The 14,961-nt window shown below is 49.4% G+C and overlaps 1 protein-coding gene across 1 annotated transcript; it reads right to left on the bottom strand.

Annotated features, from left to right (window-relative positions):
• Window positions 1-938: 938 nt before the first annotated feature.
• Window positions 939-6,794, bottom strand: LOC134434274 (olfactory receptor 14J1-like; the record flags this gene model as incomplete). The annotated part of the gene is made up of 2 exons (XM_063182953.1): window positions 939-959; window positions 6,333-6,794. Coding segments are annotated over 2 exons (483 nt in total), but the record flags the coding sequence as incomplete, so codon positions are not given.
• Between the last annotated feature and the right edge of the window lie 8,167 nt (window positions 6,795-14,961).

Below are 14,961 nucleotides of genomic sequence, written 5' to 3' on the forward strand. Positions count from 1 at the left end.
GTGCCCCAGTGCAGTCAGGCCTGCTCGTCCCACACAGGTGCCCTTTACTCATTTCACCTCCCTCTAGTTCAGGGTGATAACACTTAAAATGTGCTTGAAAAATTACGTGGAGCTTTTCAAGACAGCAGTTTCAATTTCTCTAAGCCCTTCTCTCTTTCCCTGTGCAGCTGGATATTGAGGGATACCAAGGGTTGGCCTGGATCTCTGCTGCCTGGAGTTGTGCCTACTGGGAGCTTTTTCTCTCTATCCAAGCCTTGTCCCTGCCAGTGCTGCCAGAGCCCAGCCCAGCCCTGGGGGCTCAGCTCTGCCCTGCAGACCTCTCCCAGCACAGGGCACTGCTCAGGGGCATCTCCCTGGCAGCAGGGCCTTAAGGGCAGGCCAGACAAACAGAGATGCTGCAAAACAAGGTGCTGCTGCTGCTGTCTGTAGGGAGAGGAGGCTGAGGAGGCACTTTCTGAGGGAGATCTGAGGCCCATCTGCTGATGGCCATGGTGACAGTGCAGGAGTCTCAGTGACACAGACAAAGCTGACAGCCCCTTTCCCTTCCCTTTAGGAGAAAGCTGAGAGCAGCCATGGCCATGCAGCACCATCTCCAGAGCAGGAGGAATCTGCCCTGATGGGGGTGGCTCCTTCCACCCCCAACTTCTCCCCTGCAGCGTCCATGGGGAGCTGCCAGGCAGGCTGAGAGCTGTCCCTGGCAGGTGGCACATGCCCTGGGCTGGCCAAGAGCCCTGAGGGCTGCAGGAGCTGCTCTGCAGGACAGCCCTGGGCAGCCCTGGCTGCAGCCCCAGCTTCACCCCCTGCAGCCGTCCCTGGCAGCAGGAGCCGTCCTGCCCTGTCCCTCTGACGGTGCCCAGAGCAGCCCTGCTCTGCAGCACATCCTCCCCCTCCTGCTCCTGTGTCACAGAGAAGCTGGGAAAGTCCTCCTGACACATCCCTTAGGCTGTGGGGTATGCTGGCTTCAGGAGATCCCCCCAGGAACACAGAGGACATTGCCCTGCACCCACAAACTCACCATGCACAGGACTGTGAAGATCTTCCCCCAAGTGAAGTCTCAGCTCAATGTCTTCCCAATCCTGATTGCCTTCAGCCTGTCTCTGCCTGGCTCCTGTCCCCTCAGTGCCTGCAGGCAGAGCCCTCAGCCCTGCTGGGCTGGGAGAAGAGCTGGCCCTGGGAAGAGCTGTTCCTTTAAAGCTCAGCAGCACGGACACAGCACAAGGAATTTAATGAGCCTCTCAAGGATTTGGTGTTGTTTACATCAGACTCAGTCCCTCAGAGAGTGTTCAAAAAACTTCTTAATAACTCAAATTTAAAATGAAACTTTGAAGTTTCTTGAAGTTTTAATGGTTCCCACTGAGGGACACAACTGAGAGCGTGTCCCCAGGTTCCAGTCAGATCAGAACACTGGAGGCAGTGACGACAGCAGGGCACACAGAAGGCCAAGGTGTCTCTGGTGCTGAGCAAAGCTGGATGTGTTTGAGGAATGCCAAGGGCCAAGGCCTGAGCCCCAGCCCCTGGCCAGGCAGATGCTGTCCCTCCCTCCTTGCTCAGGGCTCTTGCCGGGATGGGCACTGGCATGTGGGGATGTGCAATGGCAAGGGCAGGAGCATGGGGCGGCCCCTGCCAGGCTGCTGAGCAGGGACAAGGAGGCAATGAGGCCCCAGGCCTGCAAGGGTCACTTGTCTCCTGCTCCTGCCTCAGGCCCAGGCCCAGCAGCCATGGCCAAAGTGCTGCCCAAGTTGGATCTGGCAGGGCTGTCTTGCAGCTGCTGCCCATGCCTGTGCCCTGTGCAGCCCAGGCTGTGCTACTCTGTCCCTGCCCTGCACAGCTCTGTTATAAATGAGAAGCTTGACTAGGCCAATATTCAAGCAGCAATCAATTTATTATTTAATATGGTAAAGTATGAGCAATACAATGCTGGGTAAAGTGGGGGAAGTTTTCCCTCCAACTGCACACCGATAGTTGAGGCTTACAGGTATTTATAGGGGTACACATAAGCTTTCTCAGCAGTTTCTATTTCCAATTTTTACTCATCAGCAGATTCTATTCCCAATTTTTATGTTACATTTCCATACAGTATTGTGATTTAGTTTTTCTCAGGATGTATCCAAAAAGGAGTATCCCCAGATGGTGGTCGTCCAGTTTCCGAAAGAAGAAAGATGCATCCCATCTGGTGGAGTCCAGCTCCCCAGATGAGGGTCCAGCTTTTAATTGCAGAGACTATAAATCTTATAATAGTAAAGTCCATCTTTCCTTCGTTGAAACTATAAATCTTTGAGTTGATGTTCATCTTCCTTTCTCAACTGTTTTTCTCTGCTTTATTAAAGTGTGAGGTAAGCATATTTCCTTTTTACATATTCCAAAGCTATTGTTTCAAGGATACAAACAATAGTCTAAAATTATACTTCAAAAGGTGAATATTGCAGAACTCTTAAAGGCTTAAATACAAGCAAAGAGCAACATCCTTAATGCTTTAATTCAAATGCTCCTTAATCAACCAAGGTTAATTGCAAACAAAGATAGGTTCAAAGGCCTTCTTCCATGCTTTACTTTCCTCAGTTATTATTAGAATTCGCAACTGTCCCATTGTTGGTCTCTGTCGTGGTTTGACCGGAAATGGGACATCTGGGATATGTTGTTTTGCTGTGGTTACCAATGGGTGTTCGGATTTTAAGATGAGCACCTGGTTTGACCAGTGGGGCATTGGATCCGCCTCTTGAGACTACAAACCCAAGGAGTTAAAAGCAGGGCTCTTGTCCTTCAGAGCCCTCTTGGGATTTCCAGCGTGAAGGGTTTGGCCTCCCTTCCCCGGCCCACTTGCTGCTGGGCTGGGGGAGGGGAAAGCCACGTGGCCCATCTACGGTAGGCCTGGATTCGGTGGAAAGGTGGGGGAGCATCGAGCGACCTGTTTACCCCCCCGCCCTTTTTTTTTTGGAGACAAAGAGAATGCAGCCTGTGCTGTTATCTTGAAACTTGATATCATGTGCCGGCAGCACGGCTGAGAGGAGAAGGGGGGGGGCTGTGAGCAGCCCAGCTGCTTGGGAGAGCTTTTAACTCTTGTGGATAGTGAGAACTTCACGGAACATTACCTTTCCTAGGAAAAGGATAAGAGTGGAAGATGAAGGAAGAAACAGGCCAGTAAGGGGGTCTGGCAAAGAGAAAGAGAAATGTTGAAGTAATGGGGGAAGATGGAGTGGCAATTTTGCTGGACTCTTTTGTTGTAGATCCATGGACTGTTTCCTGGTGATACAGAGGCTGTATTGCAGGGGGAAGTGGAGGCTCGGAGCCAGGAGAGTTTGGTGTTGAGACCCCTCGGCCCCAGGGGGTGTAGAAGAAATGGGGGGGAACAAAGGTCCCAGAGATGAGAGTGTGGTCTGCTTGGAACGAGACGAGGCATCCTTAAAGGCCCACCCTGAAAGCAGGCCTCTGCCTCATCCCACGCCTGGTGGTGAGAGCACCTTGGCATGGAAAGGATATGTCACAAGATAGCAGGACTCCGGGCGGTGCTAATTGTGACAAGAAGTCCGTGGTACAAGGAAGGACTCCGTCTACTCTTCATGAGCTGAAGATTTGATTTTCTAAAGGGTGGTGCCAGACCGAGTGTGGATAATTTTGGGAGATGAATTGTACTGGGATGTGGAGGAGGAGGGGGATGTGTTTCTGTGTAGTTTTCATTTTCCTTGTGTTGTTTTTTTTTTCCCCTTTGTGGTTTAGTTTTTTGTAGTTTAGTTAATAAAGTTTTCTTTTTTTTTCTTTTTCATTAAGCAGGAGCCTGCTTTGCTTATTTCCGGGTACCACCTCACAGCAGATGCCAGGGAGAGGGAATTTTCATGGGGGCACTGGCATTGTGCCAGTGTCAAACCTTGACACCAACTCAGTCATATTGCCCAATTACCTTTTGCAGTCACCATTAACTGGATGAGTTGAGTGTCAGTCACACATCAGTTCAGTCCCTGCAATTTGGCAGCATCCACAAAGGAATTGAAAGTATATTTCATGGCATTGTAGAGACAATAGAAATATTCCACAGTGGTGGCCAAGGGCTGGTATTGGAAAAAAAGGCTCACAATATTACCAGTTAGATTGTGCCTGGGCCAGTCTGACCCTCGCTGCTGGGCCAAAGGCAGCAGCTGCGGTGAATCACCCCAGAGACACCTTGGCTTGCTGGTGGTTGCAGCTGGGCACTGAACAAGTCCAGGCTTGTAAGGGACCTCGTTACCTCAGGAGGAATAGCTTCAGGCGATGGTGAAGAGAAAAAGGAGATGGATTCTGCTGGAGGGTTTAATGTCCAGAGGTTTATTCCATGGTTACAGAGGTCTGAACGTGAGCAACTGCTCCAACAGAATCCCAACCGCATGGTCTGATGACCTTTTTAAGCTCAGGGACAGGGGGAGGGGAGGTACAGGTGAGCCACCAACCAGGTGAGAGGGGCAGGGTCTCAGGGGAAGATGACACCCAGACAGGCCAATGACCCCTGGGCCTGAGTGGCATCCTTTGAACTTGACCAACCACACGACGCCTTGCTGGAATGCTAAGTCTGAGTGACAGGACTCACTCAGCATGGGGGCAAGGGGGAAGGGAGAGAGGTATTGGCACACCTGGGAAAGTGACCTGGAAGGCCAAAATGGGACATTACAGCACACCACAACAGGCTGGTCACAACATCCCCTTCTGTTCCCTCCCACGTGGGTTCTGCAGTCCCTGCCCTGTCCTGCCAGTGCCTGGAATGGCTGCAGGAGGATTTGCCACATCCCCTTCCCTGCTGAGCCTGACCAGGCTGTGACTCTCCCAGTCCCCCTCCCTGCCCTGTGTGCAGACTGGTTCCATGTCTGCCCTTCCCAAGTGCCCAGGACCCTCTGGGATGGCTCTGGCCTTTTCAAGTGGTTTGAGACAGGTCTCACAATGACACTGCCCAGCCTTCTAAACATCCCTGACACGAAAGGCCTTTTCCACCTCCCTCAGTTCCAGGTCAGTGCCCAGAAAACAGCACAGCCCTGTCCAGGTCCCTGGGCTGGTTCCGAAGGGAGGCAGCTCTGATTTCTCCCCACAGACTCTCACTCTATCCAATGTCTCTCTGTGCAGTCCATGGATGCCCTGAGCATTTTTTCCTGGAGCCTCACTGCCTGGGATATTTCTCTCCATGCAGTCCTAACCACAACTCAACAAATTCAGGTGTTTTCCCAGAGGACATTACTCTCAGAGTGAAGCGGCCTCAAGGCCCTGTTTGTGCCACTGGAATTGTGCCAGCCCCAGATGCTGCTGATGGTGTTTGTGCTCACTGGGGTTCATCTCCCCTCACACACACAATGTACTGCTGAGATCTCCTCATCACAGAGCAAACATGGCCTGCTGGCCTGGTCACTTGGTGTCCCTCCGTGCAGGGCCAAACAACCTCCTACAGGTGAGGGCAGAGGCCAGTGCTGGCAATGGTGGTTGCAGGGGCTGGTGTGGGACAATTGCACTGGGGCATCTTCCCAGACTCTCCCAGAACAGAGACACAGCCCAGGTCCTGCTCTGCTGCTGTCCCAGGTCCATGCCAGGAGCTCTGGCTGTGCCAGGACACTGCTGTGAGCCCCCCCTGCACACTCCCCCCTGCCCCAGGCCCTGGGCTTTGCTGTGCCAGGGCATTCCTGGAGCACATTGCTGACAGCAGCTCTGGAGGGGAGCAAAGCCTCCCTGCCCTGCCCTCAGGAGATGCCCTTTGCTGCTGGAGCTGCTGTACTGGAGCCCAGCTGTGTCCCAGCAGTGCCCATGGCCTGGCCCTGCCTGTGGCCACAGCAGGGACACGCAGCAAGACAGTGACCAAGCTGCCAGAGCACTCCGGCCTTACAGCCACAGCAGGGCTGGCAAGGACAGGGTGGAGTTGGGCAGAGCAGATGGGGGAAGAGGCAGGGCCATTGTCCCTGGCTGTGCTGCTGCGCTGGGAGTCTCTTCCCTCCACATCTGCTCACAGGCACTGCCCTTGCAGGGACAGAGAAGGGCTGACGAAATGCCTTGGACAGACAAGTGAGAGCATGCACTTGTTTTTATTTAAATGCCAAGGGTACAAGCCTCTTGCAAGTCTTTGTGTTTCAAAAGAAAGGTAGATATTCATGTAGAAATGCTAAGAGTAATGCTACAATATTTTCTAGGAAGCACTACAGCAATAAGAAAAGTTACCATAGTAAAAAATAGACAAACAGGGGAAAAAAGGCTGAGATTGTAAAAAGTTATATTCTGAAGACTCTGTAGCAGAAAAGAGAATTTATTGCTTCTGAAGTTGCAGTCACCAGTTTTCCCAAGGCATCCTTGAGCTCCTGGTTCCTCAGACTGTAGATGAGGGGGTTCAGGGCTGGAGGCACCACTGAGTACAGAACTGACAGAGCCAGATCTAGGGATGGGGAGGAGATGGAGGGCGGCTTCAGGTAGGAAAATGTGGCAGTGCTGATAAACAGGGAGACCACAGCCAGGTGAGGGAGGCAGGTGGAAAAGGCTTTGTGCCGTCCCTGCTCAGAGGGGATCCTCAGCACAGCCCTGAAGATCTGCACATAGGAGAAAACAATGAACACAAAACAAGCAAAAAATAGAATGGCACTTAGCACAGTGAGCCCAAGTTCCCTAAGTTTGGAGTGTGAGCAGGAGAGCTTGAGGAGCTGGGGGATTTCACAGAAGAACTGGCCCAGGGCATTGCCGTGGCACAGGGGCAGGGAAAATGTATTTGCCGTGAGTAGCAGGGCATTGAGAAAGGCACTGGCCCAGGCAGCTGCTGCCATGTGGGCACAAGCTCTGCTGCCCAGGAGGGTCCCATAGTGCAGGGGTTTACAGATGGACACATAGCGGTCATAGCACATGACTGTGAGAAGGGAAAATTCTGTTGTGATAAAGAAAGAAGAAAACCTGCGCAGCACATCCTTTGTAGGAGATGTCCCTGGTGTCCCAGAGAGAATTGTGCATGGCTTTGGGGACAGTGGTGCAGATGAAGCCCAGGTCGCTGAGGGCCAGGTTGAGCAGGAAGAAGAACATGGGTGTGTGCAGGCGGTGGCCGCAGGCTACGGCGCTGATGATGAGGCCATTGCCCAGGAGGGCAGCCAGGGAGATGCCCAGCAAGAGGCAGAAGTGCAGGAGCTGCAGCTGCCGTGTGTCTGCCAATGCCAGCAGGAGGAATTGCCTGGTGGAGCTGCTGTTGGACATTTGTTCATTCTGGGCATTGTAGACTGTTGAAAGAAGACACAACAAGCTGGGACCAATTTCTTTGAGTCAACGCTATGGCATTGTTTTAGATATTCCATCAAAACTACTTCTCATTCTGTGAGGCCACTTCACAAAACATTTTTATATTTTAGCTTGGCTTTGTGCTAATGAGTTATTGACTCATCTTCAGCATTGCTCTCAGGCTGAACACTGTGAAGTCGAGGGGGAAAACAGGGCTCCCAGTGCCCCAGTGCAGTCAGGCCTGCTCGTCCCACACAGGTGCCCTTTACTCATTTCACCTCCCTCTAGTTCAGGGTGATAACACTTAAAATGTGCTTGAAAAATTACGTGGAGCTTTTCAAGACAGCAGTTTCAATTTCTCTAAGCCCTTCTCTCTTTCCCTGTGCAGCTGGATATTGAGGGATACCAAGGGTTGGCCTGGATCTCTGCTGCCTGGAGTTGTGCCTACTGGGAGCTTTTTCTCTCTATCCAAGCCTTGTCCCTGCCAGTGCTGCCAGAGCCCAGCCCAGCCCTGGGGGCTCAGCTCTGCCCTGCAGACCTCTCCCAGCACAGGGCACTGCTCAGGGGCATCTCCCTGGCAGCAGGGCCTTAAGGGCAGGCCAGACAAACAGAGATGCTGCAAAACAAGGTGCTGCTGCTGCTGTCTGTAGGGAGAGGAGGCTGAGGAGGCACTTTCTGAGGGAGATCTGAGGCCCATCTGCTGATGGCCATGGTGACAGTGCAGGAGTCTCAGTGACACAGACAAAGCTGACAGCCCCTTTCCCTTCCCTTTAGGAGAAAGCTGAGAGCAGCCATGGCCATGCAGCACCATCTCCAGAGCAGGAGGAATCTGCCCTGATGGGGGTGGCTCCTTCCACCCCCAACTTCTCCCCTGCAGCGTCCATGGGGAGCTGCCAGGCAGGCTGAGAGCTGTCCCTGGCAGGTGGCACATGCCCTGGGCTGGCCAAGAGCCCTGAGGGCTGCAGGAGCTGCTCTGCAGGACAGCCCTGGGCAGCCCTGGCTGCAGCCCCAGCTTCACCCCCTGCAGCCGTCCCTGGCAGCAGGAGCCGTCCTGCCCTGTCCCTCTGACGGTGCCCAGAGCAGCCCTGCTCTGCAGCACATCCTCCCCCTCCTGCTCCTGTGTCACAGAGAAGCTGGGAAAGTCCTCCTGACACATCCCTTAGGCTGTGGGGTATGCTGGCTTCAGGAGATCCCCCCAGGAACACAGAGGACATTGCCCTGCACCCACAAACTCACCATGCACAGGACTGTGAAGATCTTCCCCCAAGTGAAGTCTCAGCTCAATGTCTTCCCAATCCTGATTGCCTTCAGCCTGTCTCTGCCTGGCTCCTGTCCCCTCAGTGCCTGCAGGCAGAGCCCTCAGCCCTGCTGGGCTGGGAGAAGAGCTGGCCCTGGGAAGAGCTGTTCCTTTAAAGCTCAGCAGCACGGACACAGCACAAGGAATTTAATGAGCCTCTCAAGGATTTGGTGTTGTTTACATCAGACTCAGTCCCTCAGAGAGTGTTCAAAAAACTTCTTAATAACTCAAATTTAAAATGAAACTTTGAAGTTTCTTGAAGTTTTAATGGTTCCCACTGAGGGACACAACTGAGAGCGTGTCCCCAGGTTCCAGTCAGATCAGAACACTGGAGGCAGTGACGACAGCAGGGCACACAGAAGGCCAAGGTGTCTCTGGTGCTGAGCAAAGCTGGATGTGTTTGAGGAATGCCAAGGGCCAAGGCCTGAGCCCCAGCCCCTGGCCAGGCAGATGCTGTCCCTCCCTCCTTGCTCAGGGCTCTTGCCGGGATGGGCACTGGCATGTGGGGATGTGCAATGGCAAGGGCAGGAGCATGGGGCGGCCCCTGCCAGGCTGCTGAGCAGGGACAAGGAGGCAATGAGGCCCCAGGCCTGCAAGGGTCACTTGTCTCCTGCTCCTGCCTCAGGCCCAGGCCCAGCAGCCATGGCCAAAGTGCTGCCCAAGTTGGATCTGGCAGGGCTGTCTTGCAGCTGCTGCCCATGCCTGTGCCCTGTGCAGCCCAGGCTGTGCTACTCTGTCCCTGCCCTGCACAGCTCTGTTATAAATGAGAAGCTTGACTAGGCCAATATTCAAGCAGCAATCAATTTATTATTTAATATGGTAAAGTATGAGCAATACAATGCTGGGTAAAGTGGGGGAAGTTTTCCCTCCAACTGCACACCGATAGTTGAGGCTTACAGGTATTTATAGGGGTACACATAAGCTTTCTCAGCAGTTTCTATTTCCAATTTTTACTCATCAGCAGATTCTATTCCCAATTTTTATGTTACATTTCCATACAGTATTGTGATTTAGTTTTTCTCAGGATGTATCCAAAAAGGAGTATCCCCAGATGGTGGTCGTCCAGTTTCCGAAAGAAGAAAGATGCATCCCATCTGGTGGAGTCCAGCTCCCCAGATGAGGGTCCAGCTTTTAATTGCAGAGACTATAAATCTTATAATAGTAAAGTCCATCTTTCCTTCGTTGAAACTATAAATCTTTGAGTTGATGTTCATCTTCCTTTCTCAACTGTTTTTCTCTGCTTTATTAAAGTGTGAGGTAAGCATATTTCCTTTTTACATATTCCAAAGCTATTGTTTCAAGGATACAAACAATAGTCTAAAATTATACTTCAAAAGGTGAATATTGCAGAACTCTTAAAGGCTTAAATACAAGCAAAGAGCAACATCCTTAATGCTTTAATTCAAATGCTCCTTAATCAACCAAGGTTAATTGCAAACAAAGATAGGTTCAAAGGCCTTCTTCCATGCTTTACTTTCCTCAGTTATTATTAGAATTCGCAACTGTCCCATTGTTGGTCTCTGTCGTGGTTTGACCGGAAATGGGACATCTGGGATATGTTGTTTTGCTGTGGTTACCAATGGGTGTTCGGATTTTAAGATGAGCACCTGGTTTGACCAGTGGGGCATTGGATCCGCCTCTTGAGACTACAAACCCAAGGAGTTAAAAGCAGGGCTCTTGTCCTTCAGAGCCCTCTTGGGATTTCCAGCGTGAAGGGTTTGGCCTCCCTTCCCCGGCCCACTTGCTGCTGGGCTGGGGGAGGGGAAAGCCACGTGGCCCATCTACGGTAGGCCTGGATTCGGTGGAAAGGTGGGGGAGCATCGAGCGACCTGTTTACCCCCCCGCCCTTTTTTTTTTGGAGACAAAGAGAATGCAGCCTGTGCTGTTATCTTGAAACTTGATATCATGTGCCGGCAGCACGGCTGAGAGGAGAAGGGGGGGGGCTGTGAGCAGCCCAGCTGCTTGGGAGAGCTTTTAACTCTTGTGGATAGTGAGAACTTCACGGAACATTACCTTTCCTAGGAAAAGGATAAGAGTGGAAGATGAAGGAAGAAACAGGCCAGTAAGGGGGTCTGGCAAAGAGAAAGAGAAATGTTGAAGTAATGGGGGAAGATGGAGTGGCAATTTTGCTGGACTCTTTTGTTGTAGATCCATGGACTGTTTCCTGGTGATACAGAGGCTGTATTGCAGGGGGAAGTGGAGGCTCGGAGCCAGGAGAGTTTGGTGTTGAGACCCCTCGGCCCCAGGGGGTGTAGAAGAAATGGGGGGGACAAAGGTCCCAGAGATGAGAGTGTGGTCTGCTTGGAACGAGACGAGGCATCCTTAAAGGCCCACCCTGAAAGCAGGCCTCTGCCTCATCCCACGCCTGGTGGTGAGAGCACCTTGGCATGGAAAGGATATGTCACAAGATAGCAGGACTCCGGGCGGTGCTAATTGTGACAAGAAGTCCGTGGTACAAGGAAGGACTCCGTCTACTCTTCATGAGCTGAAGATTTGATTTTCTAAAGGGTGGTGCCAGACCGAGTGTGGATAATTTTGGGAGATGAATTGTACTGGGATGTGGAGGAGGAGGGGGAAGTGTTTCTGTGTAGTTTTCATTCTCCTTGTGATTTCTTTTTCTTTTGTGTGTGTCTAGTTTAGTAATTGTGTGTAGTTTAGTAATTGTGTGTAGTTTAGTAATTGTGTATAGTTTAGTTAATAAATTTTCTTTATGTTTAATTTGGAGCCTGCTTTGCTTATTCCTGCTCACATCTCACAGCAGATATCAGGTAGAGGGTAGACTCATGGGGGCTCTGGCTTTGCCAGGCCCAAACCATAACAGTCTCCATATTGCAATCACAAATACACACATTGCCTGTATGTACCTGACACGAAACACAGCTTTGTATGTTACAGTTCTCCCCCTACTTGTATAAATTTTTATTTATCTTTCTCATTCATGTCTGGGCTTCAAATCTGGCCAAAACTGTGGAAGCTTTTCCCTTTTTGTCTTCTGTCTTTAATCTCATTATTTTGGATATCTTAGCTGTTGTCTCCAGTTTGCCAACCTCACATGTAGCCAATTCCAGGTCTACCACAGCAATCTGCATGCTTTGAATGACTGAGTGGATTAGTCAGATAAAACATTGAATAAGGCAAGGTAGAAACAATAACCTAACTAATGAACACAGTATCATGAACCCTATTTTCTTCTACCAAGCTCGTCCTCCAAGCATCTGGTCCCACCATGAGGCTTGAAGGATAGAATTCCATTTTTGGACTGGGACATGAGCCAGCCTTTTGATCACTGCTGCTAAACCTCTGATGATTTCTCCGTAATCATTAATCTCAATGCAGCACTCGGACTCATTGAATTTTCCACACACTCCCCCTTCTTCGGCCAGCAAATAGTCCAAGGCCATTCTGTTCTGATAAAAAAGCCCGCACCTGAGTGTCCAGCTTAACAAGTCCAGGGCCTCTGATTTGAGACTATTTCTACTACTGTCTGTAGTCTAACCAGTCAGTTCAGTAGGTAAATCGAGGTCATATATCCCCAGCTTCCATCCTGAGCCCAAGTGGCTGGCCCAAAATAATCTATTATTCTTTCTGCTAGCCACTCTTCTTCTCCACGTTTTTGGTCCCCTCCTGCCCTTGCAAACTCAAGTTTCAATTCTCATTTTTCCCTGTTAAGGTTTTCATATAAGGATGCTCCTAACAGGTTACTCTTGGACTTTGGTAGTCCAAAGAAAGAGGGTTGTGTAATCCCTAAAGTACAGGATCCTTTCCATCTACGGGGCAGTTCACTGTAAGCTTTTTGCCCACAAATCCAATATATACCATTTGGGGCTTTCTATGGTCATTTACAGCCTCAGGTTTTTCCCAGTAAATTCTTAGGGTCTCCAGGGATCGGTAAGGGTTAGCTCCAGGGCTTTTATGCCAGCACAAGTTTATCTGGTTGTTCCATTTGCAATTTTTCTCCTTAATTAGGCTCCAGTATCCAGCAGGAGGTGTTGGCTGCCAAGTTCTAGTGTTATTGTTTGAATTTACTGCTAAAGTAGATGTGCAGGGAGTATACCCTACCACTTCAGTATATTTTCTCCCCTCTCTGCTGATGCAAACTGTTCCAATTATTCGACAATTTAAAAAGCATCCTTCAGGCCATTTCAATCTTTTGGAAATTTGAGTATGGTTCTATTTTAGATATTGCTCTGGAGCTAGACTCTCACCTCTCCATGGCCATTTTTCAGCTGATTTCTATCCCCCACAAATCCAACAGTTGGATAACTCTAATTCTGTGGCAATTTCTTGCATTAGATCTACGAAAAGGTTCCTATTTGAAGTCAGAAAACCCCAATCACTATACTGCTGTTCTAACTGTTTGTATTGTTCACTAAATTTATTTCGCTTTTCTTGTTCTACTCTTTACATTTTTGCTTCTGATTCTTGCTTTTGTAGTTTTTGAGTAATTTGTTTCATTCTACAATCTGGGTCTCTTCCTTCTCTGTCCTTTGCTAAACAAAAGAATTTGGCATATTGCAGACAAATTCGTTCATCATCATCTTTGAGAAGGTTGATAAACACAGGCCCATCCTTGGGAGAAACCTTCAGTCCGTGTTTTAAATTTTCTCCAACCCAGTATAATTTGCCACCCATAGTGCACATCTTTAATTGGTTATAGTCATAGCACACTTCACTAACATGGGAATGTGCCATGAACATTGATTCCATTTTTCCCCTGATCCAGACAGTATGATTGCATTTGTCACAGACAGCCGGAGCAATAGGCTCTGATCCTGCAGCTCATGGATTATGTGGAGTTCAGGAGTGAGGCTCTTAAGGCCCATTGCCTGTGATGCAATGATCAATACAGTGAAAATAATCCTCAGATGGTCTAACTCTCTACCTCTCTCAAGGCTCCTTGGGTTGCATCCAAGGGCCGAGATGTAGATCTTCTCTGTAGCAGAGTTTATACCTTGGGATTTAGTCACTGATATCTTTTGTTTCATTTTTGCCTTTTGCCTCATGAGCCTTCAGATCTCTATTTATTGTGGTTGTGGCCTGATTCTTTTTAATTTAGGCCAATTGGCCCCTAAGCTCAGGGGATGTGTGACTACAATAGGGTTGGTGTATGTGCCTCCCCCTCTTCCAGCGATACTTGGCTTCTTGCCACTCTTTTGCTTTAATTTGATATTCGTCAGGTATCCAATTGCCCTTGTCACACTCTATTTTTTCTAATTTGGCCTTTGGTACTTCCTGCAAATCAATTCCTGCTCTTGTTCCGTGTACCCAAGTTCTCCACCAATCTTTATCACCTGTTTTAATATATCCTTTCCTTACTGCAGCCCGCAACGTTCTATCACTTTCTTTTCTCTATTTCTTTCGTACAATTAAAGCAGAGAGCATTAGGGACCTGTCCCCTTGGTAGGTTTGTGTACCAATATTCTTCACACTCTATACACTTAAAACAACCTCATGGATAACACTTACAGTTTGGAGTAGTACATTCTACCTCTTGTGAGTACAACTGGTTTTGCAGCTTAAGGTAGGAGCATTTTCCTGACATACATCAGTCTCTTTTAAACTCGACTTTCAGTTCTCTGGGGGTAGATGCAATTCTCCACTGTGATTCAGCAGGAGTCTCTGCCAGTGGTTCCGTCTCTGTCAGTGGTTCTGCTGGTCCTTTGATCCGTGATGCGTGGGTCCAGCCTTTTTCCGCAGTTTGGACAGCTGTATCAGTGGCCAGCAGAGTTAAATAGGGACCTTCCCACCTAGGAGACAAACTTTCTTCTTTCCAGCTTTTAATCAGCACCCAGTCACATGGTTTTATTTGATGCATGCTAAATCTGAGAGGGGCTGATTGAATTACCCCTTTCTCCCTTAGTTCTAGGACATGTTGTCCCATCTTCTGGATGTATTTTTGAATAGTCATATCAGCTACAACTACTGATGTTTGGGGTACTTCCTGAGAATGGGGCATTCCATAAAGCATCTCATATGCAGAAATTCCTGTATATGCATTTGAAAGGGTTCTTATATTAGGTAATCCTAAAGGTAAACATTTTACCCATGACATTTGGGTCTCAATCATCAATTTTTTTAATTGCTGTTTTATAGTTTGGTTCATTCTTTCCACCCTCCCAGAGCTATGGGGGTGCCAAGGGGTGTGATATTCCCAGGACATACCCATGGCTTGTGTTACTCCTTTTATGATGCTGGAAGTAAAGTGGGAGCCCTGATCAGAATCAATGGCCCTGATAACCCCAAATCAGGGAATAATTTGTTCCAACAAATTTTAACTGCAAACTTTGCCATGGCTCAGGCAGCCGGGTAGGCCTCCACCCAATGAGTTAGTTGATCTACTAATACGAACAAGTATTTCCATCTGCTCACCCTTGGTAATTCAGTATAATCCACAATTTGAACCCTTTCAAATTGTCAGTGGGCTATTTTTCTACCGCCGGTTGAAGCTTGTCTCATTACCTTTTTGCTGACTT

Source organism: Melospiza melodia, unplaced genomic scaffold, assembly GCF_035770615.1.
Source record: "Melospiza melodia melodia isolate bMelMel2 unplaced genomic scaffold, bMelMel2.pri scaffold_34, whole genome shotgun sequence".
NCBI lineage: Eukaryota > Metazoa > Chordata > Aves > Passeriformes > Passerellidae > Melospiza > Melospiza melodia.